The sequence below is a fragment of the Periplaneta americana genome, chromosome 3, assembly GCF_040183065.1.
Source record: "Periplaneta americana isolate PAMFEO1 chromosome 3, P.americana_PAMFEO1_priV1, whole genome shotgun sequence".
NCBI classification, from domain to species: Eukaryota; Metazoa; Arthropoda; class Insecta; order Blattodea; family Blattidae; genus Periplaneta; species Periplaneta americana.
The window spans coordinates 181,652,938-181,677,662 of record NC_091119.1 but is presented as its reverse complement, the minus strand read 5'-3'; the positions used below and the strand labels follow the sequence as shown (position 1 = coordinate 181,677,662).

Here is a 24,725-nt window from a genome sequence, read left to right as displayed (position 1 = left end):
GCAACGTTCTCGCCGCAGTCCGCACTAATAACAGCCAATCGGCGCACAGCTCCTCGGCTGACTCCCTCTGGCACTATAAATTAAGGAGCTAGGTACCCTCAGATATCATTTAACCCTGAAGATGAGGAAGATGAACATCCTCGAAACGTCGGTGGATCACCAACTTATGACCTGGCTGGAAGCCCGAGAAAATTTCGAATTATCACGTCGCCAGGAAAGCTTCAGTAGTTATTGCTATGAAGTTTAAAACTTAGGGTTAGTGTCAAAAATACACAAATTATAATAAATTGCAATGAACTTACACTAATTCAGTCATTGTTCTCAACGTATCTGCTGCCCCGAAGAATGCACAAATGCAAATGATGAACCATCTCGTGCACTCTTGAGAGCATTTCAAGGGTGAGCATTTGTATTGTGTCCACAATCCTTTCCATCAATTCTGGAATGGTGCGAGGTTTATCTGCAAATACATGATCCTGAAGAAATCCTGGGGAGTTAAGTCTGGAGATTGTGGTGGCCAAGCAATTGGACCTATGCGACCAAGCCACCTGTTAGGAAACATTTCGTTAAGCAAGGTGTTCGAACATCTCATGCATGCCACTCATTTGTTATATCAATGCAAACACACATGGAATAGAAATGGCACTTTATGATGGACACATCTGATTGGATTGACGTCTGGCGGACAAACGCATAACTAAATCAAGTGTACGGCACCGAGAAAGGTTCTTATTAGCAAAGATGTACAATACAACCAGAAATCGTAAAAATTAGTCAATTTTTTCGAGCATTTAGTTACTTATGAAAGACTGTATAATTTTGTGGGATCTTCTTGCCCCTGTATAATTTTATTTATTATTTCAGAAGTACAGTATTTTCCTTTATTTCATTCTTATGAGAAATTTTTCTTTTTCACAGAAGTTTTATCTCCTACTATTGATATTACTGTATTTCTCTACAACCTTAGTCTCTTTTCTCTGTTTGAGTTGCATGTAGAGAATTAGGTTCATAAGCTCTTTGTATTGGGGTTATAAAATGAAGCGATGTATGTAACGCAGACATACAAAATTAATTTGCTAAATATTACATAAAATAAGATACATGAAAATTTTTTGACAAATAGAGTAACAGAATAAAAGATAGTAATTAACCAACACTTAAATGAGAATTTAATACGTTTTAAGGAAGTTCAAGAGAGGAATTATCATTTATTCACGTAAGTACTGTTGTTAAACTGTTTATGCAGTACTAGCTACAGTCATTACATTATTGTAGGAAAATTGTTACATCATTTTAAGTCCCTCTATTTTTTTATTTATTCTTTTATCGAACTGTAGCTTTTTTTTTTTTGAAAGTGGGTTTGTGTGTTGGTGAGAATATGTTATTATTTTGTTCAAGTACTTATTCACTATATTGGGTATAATGGATAGCTTTGCTAAGAAAATTTCATTATAGATTAATACTTCTCATACATTTTTATTAATGTTGATATCTCATATAGTGTGTTTGCTGCCATCCATGCATTAAAATAAGATTAGTGTAGGTGAACTTCTCACAATAGAAGCAATATGAAGATTTTTATCTTAAGCACGCTTCTGTTTTTAAAATACGCAACGCAGTGTGAAATCATTGCGTAGTGGGTGCAAATCCAAATTGTTATCACAGTCTTCTTTGGTATAATAGTTAGAAATCCGTGTGAATTGTTACAGTATTAAACAAATGAAGGCAAATAAGTATAATAAAAATACCAGTAGCTACCTACTGCGTGTTCATGTCAGTATATGAAACTACTCATCTTTGTGACATTCATTTGAAGTGTTCAAACTCAGAACACACACATACTTTTCTTAAGGAATTCATAATTGTGTTACAGTATTTTGGTGGTGGTTCGATTGTATGCACTTTTTTGGGTGAAAGGGTAAATTGTTATCACATTTTAAATTGATTATAAGGAAGTTTAAACGTCTTTCATTTTTTTTTTTTTCTCAAATTTCATATTGTGGATAGCAAATAATGAACTGTACAGATTTATTTACAGTGTGATGTAATATATTTATTTCACTTTATGCTCTTCGTAATTTACGAGCTTCTTTTTTTAAAAAGAAAGTATAATGAAAGAAAAGCATCTGTACCTGATGTGTGAAGATGAGTACATTGTACATTCCTTGATATGTTATTCAGTTTCGAGGTTTTGGAAGCAAAGTTCTGTTGTGCGAATGTGAATCTTAAATGCATCAGATATCACTGTCCTTGTTTTGATGTAAGATAACTGTATAAAAGTTGATGTATAAAACAGATATGCAACTATTAAATGATATTTTGTGTTCTTTTTCAGAAAACTGTTACTTCATTCTTCAAATACATTTTCCTAAATGAACTCAGTTTTGCATGGATATCATTAATATGCATATTTTAAGAGGTGAGAATGATACAGTCCTAAGCCACACAGACAACATTTTACAGGAGAGTGTATTAAAGTTTTAGAGTCCAGTGCTATTAGGTGCGGTATCATAATTAAGGAGCGGATTCCTATGTAATTAAATATTTTTCTTGCGTGTGATAAAACACAATTACCAAAGTTAAACATTCCGAGTTTCAAGTTTAAAACCCGAATTTTATTTCACATAAAAACACATATTTTCACAAAAAATTTATGTAAATACATATTTTCAGGAAATCTATTATAAACACATAAATCTTGGAATTTTTTTACAAGAACTTTTAAATATTTTAAAACTAAATCAATTATATCACTCAGAAATACGTTATCTTTTTAAGAATTCTTGGTTGCTTCGTGTTTCTATGGGCTGTGTGGTGTTTCCGTGATCCATTTTTGTAATAGTATCGCCTCAAGTTATGAGAACTGCTAGGCAGCATATCAGTGTTATTATATGAGAATAAATTAACATGGACAAGGAGAGATTTTGCAACACATAATTAGGAATGTTTATTGTTGCTGAAGATGATTTCATTCCGCGCTTTGTTTGTCAAACACAACGGATAAGAGCTTGGGTATAAACATTACTTAATTTAAACAAATCTCTCGCCTCTCATTTATGCCTATGAAGTGAGGAAATACATATTGTTGTGATTCCCCATTATCGGACCATAAGCAAAAGCTGCGTAGTGTAGACATGGTGGCATCGCTATAGGAAGCTTTTCTCCAACATTGTCAGTCAGTAGCTAGAAACATTTTTTTTTACGTTAAGACGCCTCTTAAGATACCTAAAATCAAATTGAGTTTAAGATCGCGTCTTCAACAATATGTAGATGAATTTAAAAACATTTTTACTACCGGCGGAAAAGTGTTATTTTGCCAACCATGTGGTAAATCAGTAAGTGCAGATCAGAGCTCTCAGGTAACCCAACATTTGTCTGGAAACAAGCACATTGCCGCTGCTTCACGTGTGCATTCATGGCAAAACAGTGGACATAAAAAAATGTGTAAAGTTGCTCAAGTATTGGAGGGTGTGACTGTAGGTGAAATTGACGGTGTAGGTATTTGTGACATTCCTCTTTTTATATATGCACGTCTGACGTCCTGTGATGTGGAAAGATCGTTTTCACAGTATAAGTCATCGTTCAGAGATAATGGGCATGCATTTGTGATGGAGAATTTGGAAATGACGTTTGTTGTTCACTGTGATTCTCGGACAACTACTAGCAACTGATACTCAAGTGTGATTGGTGAGTACCTAGTAACATTTTTTTTTTTTTCAAGTTAAGTAAGGTATTTTTGTCATATTTAAAATATATATATTTTTTTTATATTTAGCAAATATTTTCGTACATATTAGACATTTTAGTACATAAAAAATAAATATATTTAAATTTTTTAGCACATAAAAATCGCTCCCTAATCATAATGTCTTCAACATATATACACGTCATTACATTTGTTGAGTAATTTTCATAATATTTTACTAGTAGCTTTCATAATCTGATTTAAGGATGTTAATATCGAATATGAAAGGTTGTTTAGTAGGGTTACTGTGTTTGTTCTGCACTTAAAAAAAAACTGATATGTTTTCTTGCCATCTTGTAATTTATTCAGGATATAAACTCGTTGAAGTATGTTTGTTTGGCTTGGATTACAGCTTGTCTGGCAGCAGCAGAGCATCTTCATTCTCGATCTCGACTAGTCTCAGCTTTTTTTACGAAGCTGTTCTCTTTGGATTGTCCTAGATTACTATTCCAATGGGATTATAGACAGTGAGAGAAGTGAGACTGTATGCACGCACATTGGTTTCTATGGTCAGAAGACATTAAGAAATCCAGTAATGTAATGAAGCCTGTGTAATAAAGATTTAAAATGACTTATATATATCAAATATTCATATGAATGAGGTCTCGCCCACCTCATTGAATATTACATGACTAGTGTGAACTAGTCAGTTGTATTATTACTGTTAAATACGAGAAAAATTCGTACCGGCACCGGGAATCGAACCCAGGACCTCTCAGCTCTGCGCGCTGAGCGCTCTTTACCAACTGAGCCATGCCGGGACACGATCCACGGTGCCGGCCGAACCTCTCTCGTAGTGTTAATATGTGCTCCTGCATATATATGACGTGTATCGTCTCAGGTAGTAAGGCCGTAAAATAACACTACGAGAGGGGTTCGGCCAGCGCCGTGGATCGTGTCCCGGCATGGCTCAGTTGGTAAAGAGCGCTCAGCGCGCAGAGCTGAAAGGTCCTGGGTTCGATTCCCGGTGCCGGTACGAATTTTTCTCGTATTTAACAGTTTAAAATGACTTGTTAAATTACAAATGAAGGGGTGAGAATGAGATAGTCCAAAGCCACACTTTTAACAAAAATGATTTTTTGTGCGAGTTCATTTTTTACACATATGGGAAACAACTGGCCAATTTTCCCCTGGCATACCTAGATTTAAAAAAGGCATACCCCTTCCTTACAACATACACATAGGCCTACATAATGTATACAGTAAATTGTTTTGTGCAGTCAGTAACGCGAATCTTTGAAGCTTATGCAACACATCAAATTTCTTAATAAAATAATTTCAAGTTACTTAAGTTATTTGCTAGATTATTTTGCAATGTCCATTGAGACATCATTAAAAATAATCAAATATTCATATGTATGAGGTCTCGCCCACCTCATTGAATATTACACGACTAATATGAATTAGTCTATTTGTATTATTGCTATTAAATACGAGAAAAATTCGTACCGGCACCGGGAATCGAACCCAGGACCTCTGAGCGCTGAGCAATCTTACCAACTGAGCCATGCCGGGACACGATCCACGGCACCGGCCGAACCCCTCTCGTAATGCTATTTTACGGCCTTACTACCTGCACTTGAGACGATACACGTCATATATGCAGGAGCGCATATTTAAATGACTTTGTGGCCATATTCAACCTCAGTTTGTGACAACTGCTAACAGTTATTACATCAAATATTCATATGTATGAGGTCTCGCCCACCTCATTGAATATTACACGATAATATGAATTAGTCTATTTGTATTATTACTAGTAAATACGAGAAAAATTCATACCGTGGATCGTGTCCCGGCATGGCTCAGTTGGTAAGAGCGCTCAGCGTGCAGAGCTGAGAGGTCCTGGGTTCGATTCCCGGTGCTGGTACGAATTTTTCTCGTATTTAATAGTGATAATTAAAAATAATGTTAAACCTTCAAAGTTTCTCACTTAATTATAAATAAAAAGTGCAACAACAACAAAAATGACAGTAACTAAATTGCCAACAATGGCCACCACAAGCTACAGACCACAGCCTTCTATACTACCATTGTAAGCATTCCAGAAGTTGACTTATCAAAATAAACGTGTCTAAATACATGTTGAATACAGTTCCTGAAGACTGTGGTTTAGATTTACGAAGCAAACAAATAGTACTCTTTGTTGTGAGGAAATGTATAAACAAATTTTTACGGATCACATTTTTTCATGACGGTATGTCATTTTCTTGGGGTAGCATACCGCCTCTGGTTTTTCCCACTTTCCTCACTGATTATAGAGAATGTCTTTTGCGTGTAATCCATGAAACAAAAGTTCATCTTTTTATTTGAGTGCATATTAAATTATTCCATGTATGTGTCTGTTCAGTTATAAAAAATCTAATTAATTGTTAACAAAAGCATAAAATGTATAGTGAGAAAATATTTGTTACCTTTATGAAAGTAATTTTTGTAATCACTGTGCATGACACTAAATTATATCAAATGTGTTATTGGTTCAAATCCTTAACAGCATGTAATTAAGTGCAAGTTGAGAACCCTTGAGTTATGTTGTGTTGAGGCTGTTTGTTACATAAATGAGAACTGATGGTAAGTATGGGTATGTTGGAAATAAGTTTTCTATCTTTGAGTAGCCAACCAATTAGCAACATTAACTTTTCCATTTGCTCTCGAATTCTCTTCAACATTACGATTTGCAGTGTTTCGTATTTTAATGTTTGAGCCTCGTTCCACTAGGAATTTAGTAACGTCTAAATGGTCAAACCACCCTGACCAGAATATGGCGTTCTGTTTATAGTCTTCCAATGAATCTATGTCTGCTCCATTGTCCAGCAGGAGTCTGCAGAACTCTAAATGTCCGTGTTGAGCACAGTAGTGTAGGGCTGCCTTTGAATGATCCCCCAATACTCTTGCCTCTGTATTAGCACCATTTTTCAAAAGAACTTCGCCAACTTCGACATCACCCTTCTCAGCAGCCCATATGAGTGGAGTGCGGCCACTACCATCTACAGAATTTGCATCAACTCCATTTGTCAATAAAGCTAATGTTACATCAGCATTGTTAGCTTTTACTGCAGCAAATAAAGTGTGAATAATATTACACTTTTCACAGTATCTGACGACTCTGGACAGACTTTCTTTTCCAATTACAGGATACTGTTGCTGCAAAAGAAATAACATACTGTTTAGTCAATAGTCCAAAAAATGCTTGGAACCTCATAAGTGACATCAATAAGACATCACTTATGAGGAAACTAAGCCAGGAGATAATGGGGTAGGGTGGCCAGTTTCTTTCCCCCCTCCATAGCATACATCACTGACTAGTAACAGTTCACTAATCTAACTAAAGATGTATGCAACAATTTATTGTTCTTCCTCTGATATTTATGACTCGGGAGGAAATTAAACGCAGAATAAATCGTCTGTTTCTTGGTAAAAGTGACCAAGTCACATTCTAAGGCTTCTAAGCATTACGAAAATTTAAGACGTACTTTTATATTAAAAACTAATAATATAGCACATTTACCTTCAAAATAACTTATTACTAACATCTAAAGAGGTACAGTCATCTTTGGACAGATCATTAAACCTTTAAGTGGCCCTTTTCCAACAATTTTGCATTTTGGACTTGGTCACTTTTACCAAGAAACCGACGAAATATGGGAAATGCCTGTTATTATTCGGTTGAGAAGCTTTTGTCATCTAGTCTTCTGTCAAAAAATCTGAAAGTTAGAATTTATAAAACAGTTATATTACCGGTTGTTCTGTATGGTTGTGAAACTTGGATTCTCACTTTGAGAGAGGAACAGAGATTAAGGGTGTTTGAGAATAAGGTTCTTAGGAAAATATTTGGGGCTAAGAGGGATGAAGTTACAGGAGAATGGAGAAAGTTACACAATGCAGAGCTGCACGCATTGTATACTTCACCTGACATAATTAGGAGCATAAAATCCAGACGTTTGAGATGGGCAGGACATGTAGCACGTATGGGCGAATCCAGAAATGCATATAGAGTGTTAGTTGGGAGGCCGGAGGGAAAAAGACCTTTGGGGAGGCCAAGACGTAGATGGGAAGATAATATTAAAATGGATTTGAGGGAGGTAGGATATGATGATAGAGATTGGATTAATCTTGCTCAGGATAGGGACCAATGGCGGGCTTATGTGAGGGTGGCAATGAACTTACGGGTTCCTTAAAAGCCAGTAAGTAAGTCCTCTGACATATATTGTCGAGTGAGATGTACTGCCTGGTAGATTTATCAGCAAGAATTTCAAACAGAGGTAAAAATAGACTAGAGTTAGAGTTAAAGTAACAACTGGCGATTGTGTACCTCAAACTAGAATCATTATCACATCCCATATCTTATGTGCTCGAGTGCAGAAATCAGTGTAATACATGCACCACTCACTTCCGATCTAACAATTAATATTAGCCAAGATATGCGATATGTGTATGTCCGTCTTGTTCTAAAGGACAAAACCAAACCATTCATAGTGGATTTTACTTGCATAATTTAGGTGCAGAACTTAGAAATGGTACCTACGAGTCAAAAGTGAAGGCATAAATTGCTGAACTGGTAACTTTAATTCAGAAACGAAGATTTCATGGAAACACCGTTTACATACAATGTGCACAACAAAGAAAAGAGACTGAGTTACACTTCATTCATTACACATGCCAACCATATGTGCATGCAATGATCGATGGGTGTAATAGATTGAAAAGAGGCAGATTTGATCAAGTTATTGAACCTAGGATTGGAAAGTGTCGTCAGGAAGTCTGAAGTGCAAACACGGAACAACATTTTTTATAAATCCACACAAATATTGGCATTTGCAGATTACATTGTCATTATTGGCAGATCCATGAAATATGTAAAGGAAGTGTTCCTTTCCTTGGAACAGGCTGGAAAAGAAATAGGCCTCAGCATCAACGAGAGGAAAACAAAATATATGTTGGCAGATAATGGAAAGATAGTTGACAAGATAGACAGCCTGCAGATATCAGATTATAATTTTGAGAAAGTTGACAACTTTACATATTTAGGATCAGTGGTCACTAGCGATAATAACATGTCCAAAGAAATCTCTAATGAATTAATGAAAGCAAACAGAGCATATTTCGGCTTGAAATATCACTTTAGTTCGCATGCTCTATCCAGGAAAGTAAAAATTATTCTTTACAAAACATTAGTGAGACCAGTTTTGACATATGTGGCAGAAACGTGGTCAATCTCCAAAAAAGATGAAAAAAGATTGGAGATTTTCGAAAGAAAGATTCTGCGAAGGATCTATGGTCCAACATTTGAGGAAGGTCTCTGGAGGAGGAGATGCAACTATGAATTATATAGACTTCTAGGAGAGCCAAATATAATCAATACAGTTAAAACTAGCAGATTGAGGTGGCAGGACATGTAATATGCTTGGACCCAAGTGAACCTTGCAAAAAAATTGTAATAAATCCGGGAGGTCAGAGAAGATGAGGCCGACCACACTTGCGGTGGATTGATGGAGTGGGAGAGGATGCCAGAAAGTTGGGGTGCAAGAATTGGAAGGCTGCTACACAAGATAGAGACAGATGGCGACAATTACTAAGGGAGGCCCAGGCCCACCAAGGGCTGCAGCGCCAATGATGATGATGATGATGATGATGATGATGATGATGATTGAACCTAGGAACTCAAGGCTGAAAATGAATCAACGATACCTTATAAAAATGCCTTAATAGCACACGTTTCAATTACCAGTAGGCAATGGTATGATTGTGTCAGTATATTTAAAATAGTTCTTGTGTGGCTGGAAAAGTCTCACATCCAGATTTTGAATGTATCCAGCATTTTCTGGAGATATCAGTTTCGATGGAATATGACCTTATTCAGAACTGTATCTTTGAGGACCAGGATTACGCAGTAAATAAGAGTTCATTTTGCTTCTTGTTTGATCGAACATTACCTTAAAAAATATCTTCAAATTTGCCTTTTGACATATTTGCTGATTTTTGAGCAAGAGATCTAATGTTGAGTGATTGTCAAAAAAAGGATTTTGACTGCCTCAGTTGAAGTTTTTTTTAAGTATTTCTGTACACCAATCAACACATGTTTGTTTTTCAGCTACTGTCAAATTATGTGGAGTCCACCTAGTATACAGCTTCCTCACAATAAGATTATTATGGCGGATCTTTTGTTTTGCATTCATACCAATGCTCAATCAGTGTAGGTGATTCGATCATCTTCTTCAATCATTTGACACACAGCATTGCTATTACTATTTCTGGTCTCTGTAGCAAGTCGGCCCTTGCGGAAATCGTTACAGATGTAAGTATGTTCTCTTTTGAATTCCACAAACCAATCGTAAACAGTTCTTGCTGATGGTACTTTATTTCTAAAGGCATTTTGAGTCATTGGTTGCTTTTCTTTTGGTGTTAATGACGACTTAAAAATATAGCCCGAAAGTCTTGTAGAATTAAGTCTATTAATTTGATAGAATATTAATTTCAAAAATATGTAGCAGCTAAACTAGGAAATATTTTTTGGATTTATAAATAACAGTTGTCTTGAAAATTGAACTGCATTTATTATAGAACATAAGAAATGTATATGGTGAAGGATGAGTAGAATGGAGAAAAATTGTCTCTGGCACCGGGACCCAAATCCGGATTTTCAGCTTTACATGCTGATGCTTTATCCTCTAAGCCACACTGGATTCTAGTTCCGATGCAAGATTGAATCTTCTCAGCTTAAGTTCTACCTCTCTGTTCTCCTTATCCTGTAACACAGTATGTGAGGATAGGCAACCAAAGGTGAATAGAGAGGCAGGACTTAACTGAGAAGGATTCAATCCGGCATCAGAACTAGAATCTGATGTGACTTAGTGGATAAAGCGTCAGCATGTAGAGCTGAAAACTCAGGTTCAGTGCTGGTGCCGGAGAGAAATTTTCTAACCATCCTTCACCATATCGTAAAATGTTTAGAGTGTCTATATCTTTTTCGTTAATGTTGCCTTTTCGTTTTAATTCTCGGTCTTTAAATGTACTACCCAATGAGACATGGAATTTATTCTTTTGTACGAGATCGTGCGTATTTGCTTGCTTTCTGCACAAAACCAATACGCGGTAAGTGTGAAATACCACATTCAGTATTCCCAACGTAAAACACAACAATTTCCCTCTTCTTACCGCTTAAGCGCCATATTTACTGCTTTAGGCTTTTAACATATTATTTTTAGAGACGTTTAACATAGTAATAATTATAAATTGGAAACTTACCACTGCAATTTCACCTAAATTGCACTGTTAATTATTGTTTTTAAATATTTGCAAAAATTAAGCAAACTCTACAACACCACAAAAGTTACTGCATTTGTAATGCAAGTAACATTAAGGAAGCCGTGAAAAAATCAACAAGATTCCAGATGCCGATGTTATTACTGCAATATGTTATATCAATAATATTGTTAAAATATTAAAATGAAAAATAAATCATTACATAACCTTACCGTTTGTTTTAAGTTCGCATTTATAGACTGGGGAAAAAAAAAAGACAGACGTATATCACGGCCTGCTGGAATATAGTAAACACAGAAAACATTTTATAGCAACAGTGTTGAAGATAGATATATTTGTTTTCCAAAGTTGCCGTCATTGAACAGAAACCAAGATGGAGGTTTCATTGCAACTAATTAGAAATTCCTCTTTCAGGTATGTAATAAACGATCTTCACACAAAATAATGTACGATACACGAGCAGTATGTTTGTTTTCATGTTCTCGGAAATTAAAAAAGCTCATCGCTTCTTCAATCTTTTCCTCGAACATGAAAACGTCAAAATACCGCTCTTGTAACGCATATTAGTATTTAGCCTCATTTTTTATATTGCAGAGAATGGATTTTGCTTCTGCATTGGACTGACACCATACTTCAATCCTTTTAGTATTATATTTGTCTCTTTGTCTCATTATATGGCTCTTTTCAATATTCCATGGTATTATTAGGATATTCCCTGGTATTATTATTATTATTATTATTATTGTTAGTATTATTATTAATTGTATTTTTAATTAATAAGTTTATTATTGTCATTATTGAGTGTAATTAGTTACCACTGCCACTGGGTATATACCCATTGCAGTGTGAATAAATACATACATATAAATTTGGCTCTGATTGACTGGACGGTGTGACTTTTGGTGTTCCAAATAAGTACTTTAGTACGATTCTTGGCATCTCTCAGTGCAGTCCCTACCCGGAGATCCGATTGAGGGACTATAGTGAAAAAAATAGTGGGACTGCTTTGGTAGTAATGCAGCTTATGTGGGTACCTCTTTGTTACTTGTTAGCTTAAACAACAAGTTTAAGCCCCCTCACCACGACAAGGTGAGTACCCACCATAGGGTAATGCGGAATTCCTGCTCGGAATTATCGTATGTACTTCGGTACATCATAGTAATAGGAAATCTAGTTTATTGCTGTACATATATTAGTTCGCAAAGCTTTCAGTGTGACCTCCATATGCATCGCTGAAATGTTATCATTTAAGTGATAATATTGTTCTGTTATTTTATTACAGCTTAGGTTGATGTAATATGTAACACTACAAATTAAAATTTCAGTATTCCTCTATGCCATTAGGAAAGTCCAGGATAACAGAGAGGGTTTGGAATTGAACGGGTTACATCTATGCGGATGACGTGAATATGTTAGGAGAAAATCCACAGACGATTAGGGAAAACACGAGAATTTTACTGGAAGCAAGTAAAGAGATAGGGTTGTAAGTAAATCCCGAAAAGACAAAGTATATGATTATGTCTCGTGACCAGAATGTTGTACGAAATGGAAATATAAAAATTGGAGATTTATCTTTTGAAGAGGTGGAAAAATTATAATATCTGGGAGCAACAGTAACAAATATAAATGATACTCGGGAGGAAATTAAACACAGAATAAATATGGGAAATGCCTGTTATTATTCGGTTGAGAAACTTTTATCATCCAGTCTGCTGTCGAAAAATCTGGAAGTTAGAATTTATAAAACAGTTATATTACCGGTTGTTCAGTATGGTTGTGAAACTTGGACTCTCACTTTGAGAGAGGAACATAGGTTAAGGGTGTTTGAGAATAAGGTGCTTAGGAAAATATTTGGGCTAAGAGGGATGAAGTTATAGGAGAATGGAGAAAGTTACACAACACAGAACTGCACGCATTGTATTCTTCACCTGACATAATTAGGAACATTAAATCCAGACGTTTGAGATGGGCAGGGCATGTAGCATGTATGGGCGAATCCAGAAATGCATATAGAGTGTTAGTTGGGAGGCCAGAGGGAAAAAGACCTTTAGGGAGGCCGAGACGTAGATGGGAGGATAATATTAAAATGGATTTGAGAGAGATGGATTAATTTTGCTCAGAATAGGGACCAATGGTGGGCTTATGTGAGGGCGGCAATGAACCTCCAGGTTCCTTAAAAGCCAGTAAGTAAGTATTCCTCATTTGCCATAAAATTTTCCTTACAAATAATAATGAAAATTAATAAGCTGCCACAGTGGTCCATTGGCTAGAGCACTGGCCTCAATCCTTTGGACCTGGGTTCAATCTCTGGTATATCCTTAATTTATGACTTGTGTTGGACAAGCCTGCGGTCCAGGTAATAGGGGTTTTCTCCAGGAGCTCCAGTTCCCCTGTGGCATCCCAACAAATCTCCATCACCTCATCTCAACGTAGGTGTAGCGTAGACGAGCCTCCTTCGGCGTATCCTGTGCAATGACTGTCGATAAACTGGTCTACACAGCTGGCTTCATGTAGGTGAATGACAAAGTCAAGTACCTTGGTGATCCTCCGACTCATTGTCCATGACCACCAGTTGACAAACACTGATTTAAATGTCACACTTTATAAATGAAGTGAGATGTCTTAATAATGGGATTATAGAGAATGTCTTTTGTGTATAATCCAAGAAATAAAAGTTCATCTTATTTGGGTGCATATTAAATTCTATGTATGTATGGCCTATTCCATCTCAAATCGACCGAAATATAGTGTGTCGTTAATTTTAACAAATAACACACTTATACCCCTTTGATAGCTGTTTACTTCTATGGTTATTTCCAATTCTATTATTTTCACGGAGTATTAAATGATCAATAACTATTCATGAATTGTTTTATATCCAAGTGATAAATTCAATATTTCAAAATGGATAAAAATAATTTCAATAGTGTATGACAATGTAAGATACCGGTAACACAAATCGTTTAAAAATGAAATAACATCTGTAAAATCCCGCATGATGTTCTGTAACTTGCGTGCAACAAATGCAGAGTTAAAAATACGTATTTCTGTTACACTACAGGTAAATATTAAAGGTTATGATGGGTATTACTATTTTCATTACAACTAATCTAATTTTATAAGTTTAACTTCAATCCCAATCTAACTTTCTGTTTTTAATTCATACAACACAATATGAAGATGATTTTCCCTCTTGTTATCCCTCTGCCTTGTTTATCTTTAAATTACAAGTATACTTACTTTTGTTTTCATTTTTCCAGATTCCAGTTCTTGAATTTTTGACTGTTTCTCTTCCACTTGCTTCTGTAGAGCTGTGACCTTTGCTTGCCAGCTTTCAGTAGAACTATCAGTCTAAATAGATGACAAAAATAACTCATTGTAATAGATGGAACAATTGAACATGCGTGAGTTGCAGGTTTTAATAGGAAAATAAATCTGTTTAGAAAATGGGAGAATAAAATTGTTTCCACTGTTTCAGAAACTGATGGAAGTACATAATTAAATGTATCAATTATGTAATATTGTATTGCTTTCAAGGATGTATTTATAATTTCTGTAGTAAAACAGTTTTTATTTCCATTAGTTACCGGCACTTGCATAGTTCTGTCCTTTTATTATTATTATTATTATTATTATTATTATTATTATTATTATTCAACAGAGCAATGGGGATAATATTAATCAGATATTCAAACCAACCTTAGTACAAAAACACACGCGCACCAGAATTTATAAAAAATTGACCAGACCTATACTCTGTTTTGGTAGTGAAGCTTGGACGATTCGTAATATTGATTCACAAAGATTAACGGCGGCAGAAATGAGATTTATGCGTCGTACAGCGGGATACACGAGAATGGATCACATTAGAAATTTTGACATTATGAAAGAACTGCAGATTGAACCGATTACAGAATACCTACAGAAATACAGACAAAACTGGAGATCATATGTCATCAGAATGCCTCGTTCTAGAATTCCACGCCAAATTTTAAATTACCATCCTGTGGGCAAGAGATACTAGGGCAGACCGTTCAAGCGTTGGCAAGAGACCGTAACGGGCCACTAGGCCCAATACATGCAAGGATGATGATTATTATTATTATTATTATTATTATTATTATTATTATTATTATTTATCTGCAACATTTTGAGGAATAAACTCTTAAAATCAATACTTTTTTCATCTGAAGCATCGTACAGAGCTTTCATTTCAAAACTATCCAGTCTGAATAACCATTTATTTAAATTTAATTTAATTTAAACAAAACAAAAGCCAATTTAGATACTGAGAGGAAGTTTAAAACGAGCGTTAATTGCATTTTAGGTTCACCCCCAGTCCACTTTGAAATTCCAAATGACATCCCTATATTATGATACATAAATAGTTTTGTTCCAGCAAGCAATTCGGAACGCATTCCGAACTAATAGCAAATTTCTTTCTACGCATGCACCAGTTGTGTACAGTGTCAGAACTAGTTCGGGATTTTACGTTGTTGGAACGTTTCTTGAACTCTTCTTTTACGGCCTTCGGAATTTCTTCTCATATTAAAATTATATTCATTTAACGAACTTAATTCTTCGTAAAATATATTGCTGTCACCTTCCAAATCACTCATGATGGACTATTTCTTTTATTTTACCTTACCTAGTCTCGAAGCATTAAACCATCTGCGCATGCGTCAACAGTTCAGAATTCCCAGTTCTGGTCTTTATTGAGAACCAATTTCACTCATTCCAAACGAATTGTAAAGCACATTGGAACAGGGAACTGGGAGTTCAATATTGGTTTGGAATCAGTTCTAGTCTTGTTGGAACGTACATTGAACTGCTGCACATGAGCAGGCAGTTCAGAATCGATTCTGAACCATGCTGGAACAAACCTATTGTGAAAGAGTATTCAGTTGCTTATACATCTCATTTATTCGACATGTTTGGTTTTCCATTGTCGTCTGGCAACCTGGATTGTTATTGTTGATTAAAATAAAACTACAAAGACTGTTGTTGATTACAGATTATTTCCAGTGGTCCAATTGGGCCGGTATGGCATACTGGAACTTACATAAGATGTCAAAAAGCATACTGGCAGTAAAAGTTTAAAATTGGTTGTTATTTAGTGAAGCATCGTTATACTTTGTACCTTCTCTTAAGGTGTGTCTCCACTATTAAACATTTAACAACAACATGTTAAATATAACATGTTGAATTTAACATGTATATGGACATTTCAAGTCTCAATTGACTTAACATGTTAACTAAGTATGTTGAATTTAACACTTTTTACATTTTGACGTGTTTTCCAGCAGAAATGGAAAACATGTCAAGTCAATTCATTTGCTCGTGCAGCGTCGGTACAGTTTGGCAAAGTTCGTACAGTGTCCATAGCAACGACCAAGTTCCGATTTTGTGGCACGTATCTTGATCATTTTTATACTCTCATTGGTCCTTGGTGTTGGCTGTAAGTTGTTCGAAGTAATGGAATGGACGAAAGAAAATACATTAGAATAAAATTAATGCACTGATGGAAAGGCCTTGTTTGTGGGATGTGTCTGCAAAAGAATACACGGACAAAACTAAGAAGGCCGACTGTTTTAGAGAACTGGAATTATTATTTAATATTGTTCTCGAGAATACAATAGAGAGTTTTCGCACTCTCGTACGCTAAACGTTAATGCTATATTGACGTCAGTAATGGTCGTATTTGGTGATGTAAACGTTTGTAAAACTTCGGAAAGAATAATTATACGATATTACCCACTCCTTTAACATCTATCATGTCATAGGTCCAATGATAATCAATCGCACTGTAATTTTTTTAATTGAGATGAAATGGCTGCTCTTAAATTGTGTATTTCTTTGATGTAACAGGAAGTATTTTTGCAGCACTATATTAAAATCGTGTTCTGACATTCTCAGCTAGTTTTTGAATCCAAATCGATACTGCATTCAACTTTAAGCTCGTTTAGAATGTATCCTGCATGGTGTCTTTTACTAAGATATTGCCGCATCCACATTCTCATTTTCTTCCTTTTCAAAGCCTTGTAACAAGCAATAGAGGCAATTACAAAAGTCAGATCATCATCCGAGTCCATTGTCCAAGGTTTGAAAATAAAACACTATCTATATTAAAATCTCATAGACTGTTTATTGTGGACTGCGCAAAGAAAGTCAAGTTTAACATGTTTAACAGTGTGGACAAAGTGTTAACATATTCAATCAACATGTTAGGATGTTAACGGTAAACAATTTAACATTTAACATGTTGTTAAATGTTTAATAGTGGAGACGTGCCTTTATAGACATTCCTGCAGTAGTGTGTGTTGTCTTATATAGTACGTTATTTAGTTCGCGTGCGGGAACTATCTCTTATTTAAGAAATCCCCAAAATAGTTGTATCACAAGACAAGTCTCTTCATACCGGCAGTAATTTATTTCCAGTTCGATCACTGGTTATTTCAGGTAGTAACACAAACTAATTTAAGGAATATTATGGCTTGTGTTATAAACCTGTTGTTTTAAAATTTAAAACAGGATAGAAGATAATAAAAGCTGAGTTTAGATTTACATTGTTTATGCACAGTTTTGATATTATGACAATGCTATGTAGAGAAGTTCCGAAATAGGCTGTATTACTGTCTAGCCAACAGTGGAGTACATTTTGAACATTTAATTCAGTCAGCTTAATTAAATTTAGGAAATCCAAAATAAACTGTATTCATCCTACAACCACTGACAATAACAACAATCCAGGTTTCCAGACGACAATAGAAAACTAAATTGAGAAATTCTGTGGTCTCTTCTTAAGTCAGGTTTTGGCCAAATTCAGTTAAGTACAGAAATTTTGAGGTACCTAATTATACATATTTTGTCTGAGTAAAGTGACTCAAGTCAAAGGACGCCTCCTTAAGTCCTTGAGTCATTTTACTCAGACAAAATACATATAATTACCTCAAAGTTTCTGTACTTAACTCAATTTGGCAAAACCGACTTAAGAACTTTTACCCTGAGACCACAGAATTAAAAAATTGAGAAAGAAGGAAAATGAAAAAAAAAAAAATCAGAAAATGTAGAAAGAAAGCAAAAATGAAAAGAAGAAATAGAGCACTCAAGAAATGGAAAAGGAAAGAAAAGAATTAATAGCGAAATGAAGAAATAGAGGAAGAAGGGGAACACCAAAAAAAGGAAAGAGATACAGCAATTAAGAAATGGAAAGAGAAAAGAAACACCAAGAAAGAATAGAAGAAACAGAGCAATCAAGAAATGAAGAAGGAAAGCACCGAAAAATCAAGAAATGGAGAAAGAAAAAATAGAGCAATCAAGAAATGGAGAGACATGAAAAGAAAGGAGAATTGGAGAAAAAATTCGATGGGAATATAGTAGAGAAGAATGTGTAACGCTACTATGGACCAGTGCAGTGTATGTATGTAGTAGGTTATTTTACGACACTTTATCAACATCTTAGGTTATTTAGCGTCTGAATGAGATAAAGATGATAATTCTGGTGAAATGAGTACGGGGTCCAGCACCGAAAGTTACTCAGCATTTGTTCATATTGGGTTGAGGGAAAACCCCGGAAAAAACCTCAACCAGGTAACTTGCCCCGACCGGAAATCGGACCCGGGCCACCTGGTTTCGTGGCCAGACGCGCTAGCCGTTACTCCACAGGTGTGGACCCAGTGCAGTGTCATTACCCCAGGATGTGCATGCCATATATGCGGCAGCTATATATTTTAATGACTGTATATACTACTCACCGTCAGATTATCAGATACCAGCACTAGACATTTTCCTTTCTCTTCCACAGTATAAACAAATCGTTCTGCTAGACTTAAAGTTTTATTCCACCTCTCATTTTGTAAAGCAGACCTTTCTTTTTCTAATTGCAAAGTGACTATGTCCTTTTCCTGCTGTAAATTTATTATTGTTGATCGAGCTTGTTTCAGTTCTTCTCGACATTGTCGCAGGTCTTCTTGTAAATTAGGAAAGTTTGATTGTTTTTGTCGGAGGGAATTTATTTCTTTAGTTAGGTCTTCCTCGAGTTCTTTCCATCTCTGTTGTGCTTTATTATATTTCTCTGTGATGTGATTAAGTTCTTGTTGATTTTTCTTGCAGTGATTCTGTCCGAGCTCCAAATTCTGTAGTTGAGTAAGGATTTGCAGCAACAATAGCTGCAAGTTAGGTTGCTGTTGTGGTGCTGCTGAGAGTGGAAGTGTTACACCTGGTGGTAATGTGCTCACACTCTCAACATGTGGTACCACCTCCATCTGTAAATAAAAATGTTAATTCAATGTTTTTTGTTCACGTTAACACTTGTTTAAAACTTAAAACTTTCTTAGTTGAAATGTTAAAAGTGTTATAATTTTAAAGAGGTTATGTACCCTATGACAGACGAGTCCCGTTTCGACACCAGTGTGGTGTCATCTTCAGTGTCTTTCGAACTAGTGCTGCTCCAGCTGATGTTGATTTCCGGTGTTTGCATTCATCAGTTGTGGTGTGGGAGTGTGTTGCTCTTACGTTGGGAGGGGGTGGTTGTTTGTGTGTCATGTATTATATCGATTTTTTTTTCCAATGCCACCAGGTTGTCATTTGACATTTCTGGTCTCTCCTGACAATGGCTTATTTGTAACCCACTTCTGCCGTTGGGGCATCTGGAAGATGGAGTTACATTGCTCCGATGATGATGATGATGATGATGATGATGATGATGATGATGATGATGATGACTACGACGATAGGATGATTATGAGGTGCCAGGAGAGGTCTTAAACCTAAGCCTAACCTAATTTCCAGACCATGGACGAACACAGGAATATTCCCCTTTAAGGAAAACTTCCTTTGCTCTAACCGGAAATCGAACCTGGGATCTCATGAATTATAACCAGAAACTCTGACCACTAGACCATGAGGCTAGACCAGGCCTGCAAAACTCGCAAGTAGGGGAAATATGACGTCAGCCTCACTCCACTTCTATTGGGGATGACAGACTTCCGCCATAAGAATGAATGTTGATGCAGCCGAGCATAACTAGAACGCCGTGACTGCACAGGTAGAAAAGGTGGGTGGGGTAAGCAAGGGGAGGAAAGCAGTCACTCTCAAGAGCTACAGTTCTGCAGGTCTGGGCTAGACTATCGAATAATGTATGGGTATTGAATTGTAAATGAGTATTAAATATATGCTGTGGGTGTGATATTGTGTGCTTGTATATTTCGCATATGTTTAACTTAGACTTTTTGGTATGATGTATAGTATTTTCATATCTGTTTCTATGTTATTGTAGTCGTGATTGTTGTTGGTAATATGTTCTGCGTAATTTGATGTGATGTAGGGTTTAGTTATAGCTTTAATATCTTAATTGTATCTTGTTTGAAAGGATCTTCCTGTCTGTCCTATGTACATGACACACAAACAACCACCCCCCCTCATAAGAGCAACACACCCCCACCCCTACAACTGACGAACACAAACACAGAAATCAAGATCAGCTGGAGCAGCAGTAGTTCGAAAGACACTAAAGATGACACCACACCGGCGTCGAAACAGGGCCCATCTGTTATAAGGTACATAACCTCTTTAAAATTATAACACTTTTAACGTTTCAACTAAGAAAGTTTTAAGTAAAAAATGTTAAGGTTACTCTTCTCTAAAACTTCCATGATACCTTCACAGTCTAGTATATACAGTCACGAAGCTCAATACGTAGTAAATATGCAAACATAAGATAGTTGCTCACCACTAGGATCGCTAATATCGGCTCATTACAGGCAATGCAAAATAGTACTGGCACAGTCTATTGTTTCTAGAATCCTCAAAACTCAAGATTCGTTACTGTATATAGTAGACTGTGATACCTTCTTAATCATTGGAGCTTAAGTGCGTAGTTGCTGATAATAATCAATTTTTAAGAACAATAAAAACCCATACCACCTCTTTGTTTCGATTGTCATTAACTAATGCTGAGTTCTTGGTAATAAAGCCATTAACTCTCTTGCTCTCCAATATAGGAGAGTGATGTAGCAAAAAGTATAACCGTTTTAATGTAGGCACCATACTTTCATGTTATGGCAGTTATATCGCCTACATGCAATCCCCAAACTGTTTGGAGGACCACACATCATATAACCAAGTGGGAAGGATTCTCAGACAACTCCACCAACCATATGCTCTCTTCACCATTTCTGGGATGCACGCTGAAATGGCAGTTCATCCATATTTGGTGGAATAGTTATAGTTATGTGGCTTGGTCTCCAGAGTCTTATTTGTTAAAAACAGGTTATACCACAGGAAGATGACGATAGGATTTGAGTAGGAAAGGTTATGGAATGCGCTTCACTACTCCTTAAGAGCCCCTTCAGACAAGGCCACTTTTAGAAGTGCTGCCGCTTGTGAATAATGCATTTACATGAAGGCCTTCAGACAGCCACAGCATAGTGGCTCTGTAGACACTCTGAGTGGTTGGCTTTGTCGCTTGTGGCGGCCACTAAAAGTGGCGCTTCCATACGAGTGTTTCTGATTTTTTATGCTTTGTATAATTACTGTAATTTACTTACTTATGGCTTTTAAGGAACCCGGAGTTTCATTGCCGCCCTCACATAAGCCCGCCATCGGTCCCTATCCTGAGCAAGATTAACTCGGTCTCCACCATCATATCCCACCTCCCTCAAAGCCATTTTAATGTTACCCTCCCATCTACGTCTCGGCCTCCCCAAAGATCTTTTTACCTCTGGCCTCCCAACTAACACTCTATATGCAATTCTGAATTCGCCCATATGTGCTACATGTCCTGGCCATCTCAAACATCTGGATTTGATGTTCCTAATTATGTCAGATGAAGAATACAAGGTGTGCAGTTCTGTGTTGTGTAACTTTCTCCATTCTCCTGTATCTTCATCATTTTTAGCCCCAAATATTTTCCTAAGCACCTTATTCTTGAACACCCTTAGCCTCTGTTCTTCTCTCAAAGTGAGAGTTCAAGTTTCACAACCATAGAGAACAACTGGTAATACAACTGTTTTATAAATTCTAACTTTCAGGTTTTCTGAGAGCAGACTGGATGACAAAAGCTTCTCACCCGAATAATAACAGGCATTTCCCATATTTATTCTGTGTTTAATTTCCTCCTGAGTGTTATTCCTATTTGTTACTGTTGCTCCAAGATATTTGAACTTCTCCACCTGTGGTCACGAGACATGATCATAATACTTTGTCTTTTCGAGATTTATTTCCAAACCTATCTCTTTACTTGCTTCAAGTAAAATTCCCGTGTTTTCCCTAATAATTTGTAGATTTTCTCCTAACATATTCACGTCATTTGCATAGACAAGCAGCTGATGTAACCCATTCAATTCCAAACCCTCTCTGTTATCCTGCACTTCTCTAATGGCATATTCTAGAAGTTAAAAAGTAGTGGTGATAGTGCATCTCCTTGCTTTAGCCCACAGTGAATTGAAAAAGCATCAGATAGAAACTAGCCTATACAGACTCTGCAATACATTTCACTGAGACACATTTTAATTATTCGAACTAGTTTCTTGGGAATAACAAATTCAATAAGAATATTATATAAAACTTCTCTCTTAACTGAGTCATACACCTTTCTAAAATCCATGAATAACTGATGTACTGTTCCCTTATACTCCCATTTTTTCTCAAATAATTAATTTAGTATAAATAAATATAATATCAAATTATTCATGATCATATTCTAAAACAAGAGTTACAAAAAAAGTATCACTGCACAAATAGTCAAAACGTTTTTAAGGGACCAGAAAATGTGTACGATTGAAATGTAATAACTCTTTTCTTAGTAAATAAAGTGGTTCTCGTCATCAGTAGAATTAACTCATTATTCTAGAAACGTAATAACTGTTTCATTACTCATTAGTGAAGATAACTGTGTTGATTTGAACAGCTTAGTGTAATTTATATGGCTGAGATGTTAATTTTATACTACAATAAACATATGGCATCGTGTAATTGTAGAAACTTAACGTTTTTATTGGTAACAGTTTGATAATTTAATTACCGTAACTTACTCTTGAAAATTCACAAGTAAAACACTAGCACTATCAAGTATTCAGTGGACAGTAGATGACGACCGTCTCCCAGTGATAAGTGTATATTTACAGTACAGAAACTTCTCTAATTGGCATCTTTCATAACATGTTTATCGCCGATATTATCTTTTTTAGACAAATTATTGATATATAGTGACCCCGCTTCTAATTGCGCATTAATAAAAAGTAATTTTTAGAATGAATGACAAGGATGTTAACATGTTCTTATAAATAAGTTATGATATTCAACAGTGGCGTGCATTCAGGGTAGGCAGTACCTACCCAGGCTGTTTTAATATCAGCAATAAATTTTAGGTCTATTTAAAGGTATTACTAGCAGTGGCGGCTCCTGCATATTTTTTAAGAGGAGGAGAGAAGTTAACAGCGCAAAATGACACCTTCTTGAGAGAAACATGCTACAAATTAGCCTACATGCATACATGTAAGACCAGGTAGTGTTGGGGTTGGCCTTCCTCCCTTTTGTATAGCAATAATCTGTTTTTGTAAACTGAGTTTCCTAAATTGTCCAATATATGATATGTTTTCACTTCCATTCATTGTTGAATGATTGCACAAATTAACAATTACAAGGAAATTCACAACTTCGCAGCATTTTTCACGCACACTACAGCATCACACGTGTTGAAAGAGATCAGCTACTAACACGTAACCAGAACCGTTTTACGGAAATGAGAATGAGAAATAATCTGTTAGGAAAGCGAGAAAACTGCACCCACCCACGTGGTCTGAGTTGTCATATGTACATTTTACAAATTCAGTATCACATGCTTTTGAAGAATGTCAGTTCTTGTGAAGTCATACTACCATTATTGTTCAAAGCTGTCGGTGGCTGATTAATTTTTTTATGTTAAAAATAATGTAGTTTGCAGTACTTTCAATTTCAAAGATATTTGTGCAAAACTGACAACTTGGCTGTTGTCCTGTCTAGTAGACAATGAATGGAAGTGAATTTCAGGGGCCAAAAAGATCTGCGATACTAATGTAGGACTACTTCCTCTTTGTTTTATATAAATCCAACTTCAACTTTCAGATATCCTCGAAAGTTTCAAACCATTAATAGTAGCTTTTATAAAGTGCAATGAATAATATATTTTGATCTATAATTAAAAAAAAAAATTATATGGTGTTTTTCATAGCTTTGCATTAAAACTGTTTTTATTGTGTCTCCTCCTAGATGTGTTATAGTCTGGTTGAATGCAGCATCGTTAGATGGCAGTGGTAGCGAGCTTGCTGCAAGACCAGTCGGTTTCTATTTCCCGCCCATGCGCTGATTCAGAGGAGGATCTCCTCCCTATCCGTTCATTTACTTGCTTTAAAACTCTGCATCTTTCTTTGGTTGCTAGCGTGCTGTTGTCTATGTGTGTTAACTGCAGTAAAGGAGGAATGGATTGACATTCCTCCACACAAACAATCTCGCATCCTTTTTACAGTTTCTAGTAGCACATGAGTGCGCGTCGTTAAAAAATCGATCAACCGAGGTTTTCTTATAGCTGTGAACTTAAAAATTATTGGATCTTCCTCGAATTTCAAAGCATATATTTCATTTGGTATTTACTTTCAAAAGAAGAAAAATGCGAGGAGGACGTTCCTCCCTTCCCTCCCCCGAGGAACCGCCACTGATTACTAGCTTCAGAGGCCAATAA

The 24,725-nt window shown here is 36.0% G+C and overlaps 1 protein-coding gene and 2 non-coding genes across 4 annotated transcripts; 1 reads left to right on the top strand and 2 right to left on the bottom strand.

Annotated features, from left to right (window-relative positions):
* Nucleotides 1-1,966: 1,966 nt before the first annotated feature.
* LOC138696889 (histone-lysine N-methyltransferase EHMT1-like) lies at nt 1,967-23,161 on the bottom strand. 2 transcript variants are annotated; one of them, XR_011331483.1, is made up of 5 exons: nt 23,041-23,161; nt 18,763-19,272; nt 14,249-14,359; nt 4,756-6,889; nt 1,967-4,406 (listed from the first exon to the last, which is right to left on the bottom strand). XR_011331483.1 is itself a non-coding variant. In XM_069822354.1 (4 exons), exons 2-4 carry the CDS (start codon nt 19,270-19,272, stop codon nt 6,347-6,349), a joined length of 1,164 nt encoding a protein of 387 aa, XP_069678455.1. In that variant the 5' UTR covers nt 23,031-23,143; the 3' UTR covers nt 5,974-6,346. The 2 variants fall into 2 exon arrangements, 1 of the variants encoding a protein (XP_069678455.1); XM_069822354.1 differs by lacking the exon at nt 1,967-4,406 and having other exon boundaries at nt 5,974-6,889; nt 23,031-23,143.
* Nucleotides 4,430-4,506, bottom strand: TRNAC-GCA (transfer RNA cysteine (anticodon GCA)). The gene has a single exon. It is a non-coding gene; the product is annotated as a tRNA-Cys (tRNA).
* TRNAC-GCA (transfer RNA cysteine (anticodon GCA)) lies at nt 5,540-5,615 on the top strand. Its single transcript has one exon. It is a non-coding gene; the product is annotated as a tRNA-Cys (tRNA).
* Nucleotides 23,162-24,725: the final 1,564 nt, after the last annotated feature.

Coding starts and splice junctions, on each gene's coding strand:
- LOC138696889 (XM_069822354.1), bottom strand. CDS start 19,272: ATGGAGGTGGTACCACATGTTGAGAGTGTGAGCACATTACCACCAGGT. Junction 14,360..18,762: donor TGGTATCTGATAATCTGACG/GTGAGTAGTATA, acceptor TCATCTATTTAG/ACTGATAGTTCTACTGAAAG. Junction 6,890..14,248: donor CTGGAAAAATGAAAACAAAA/GTAAGTATACTT, acceptor TTTCTTTTGCAG/CAACAGTATCCTGTAATTGG.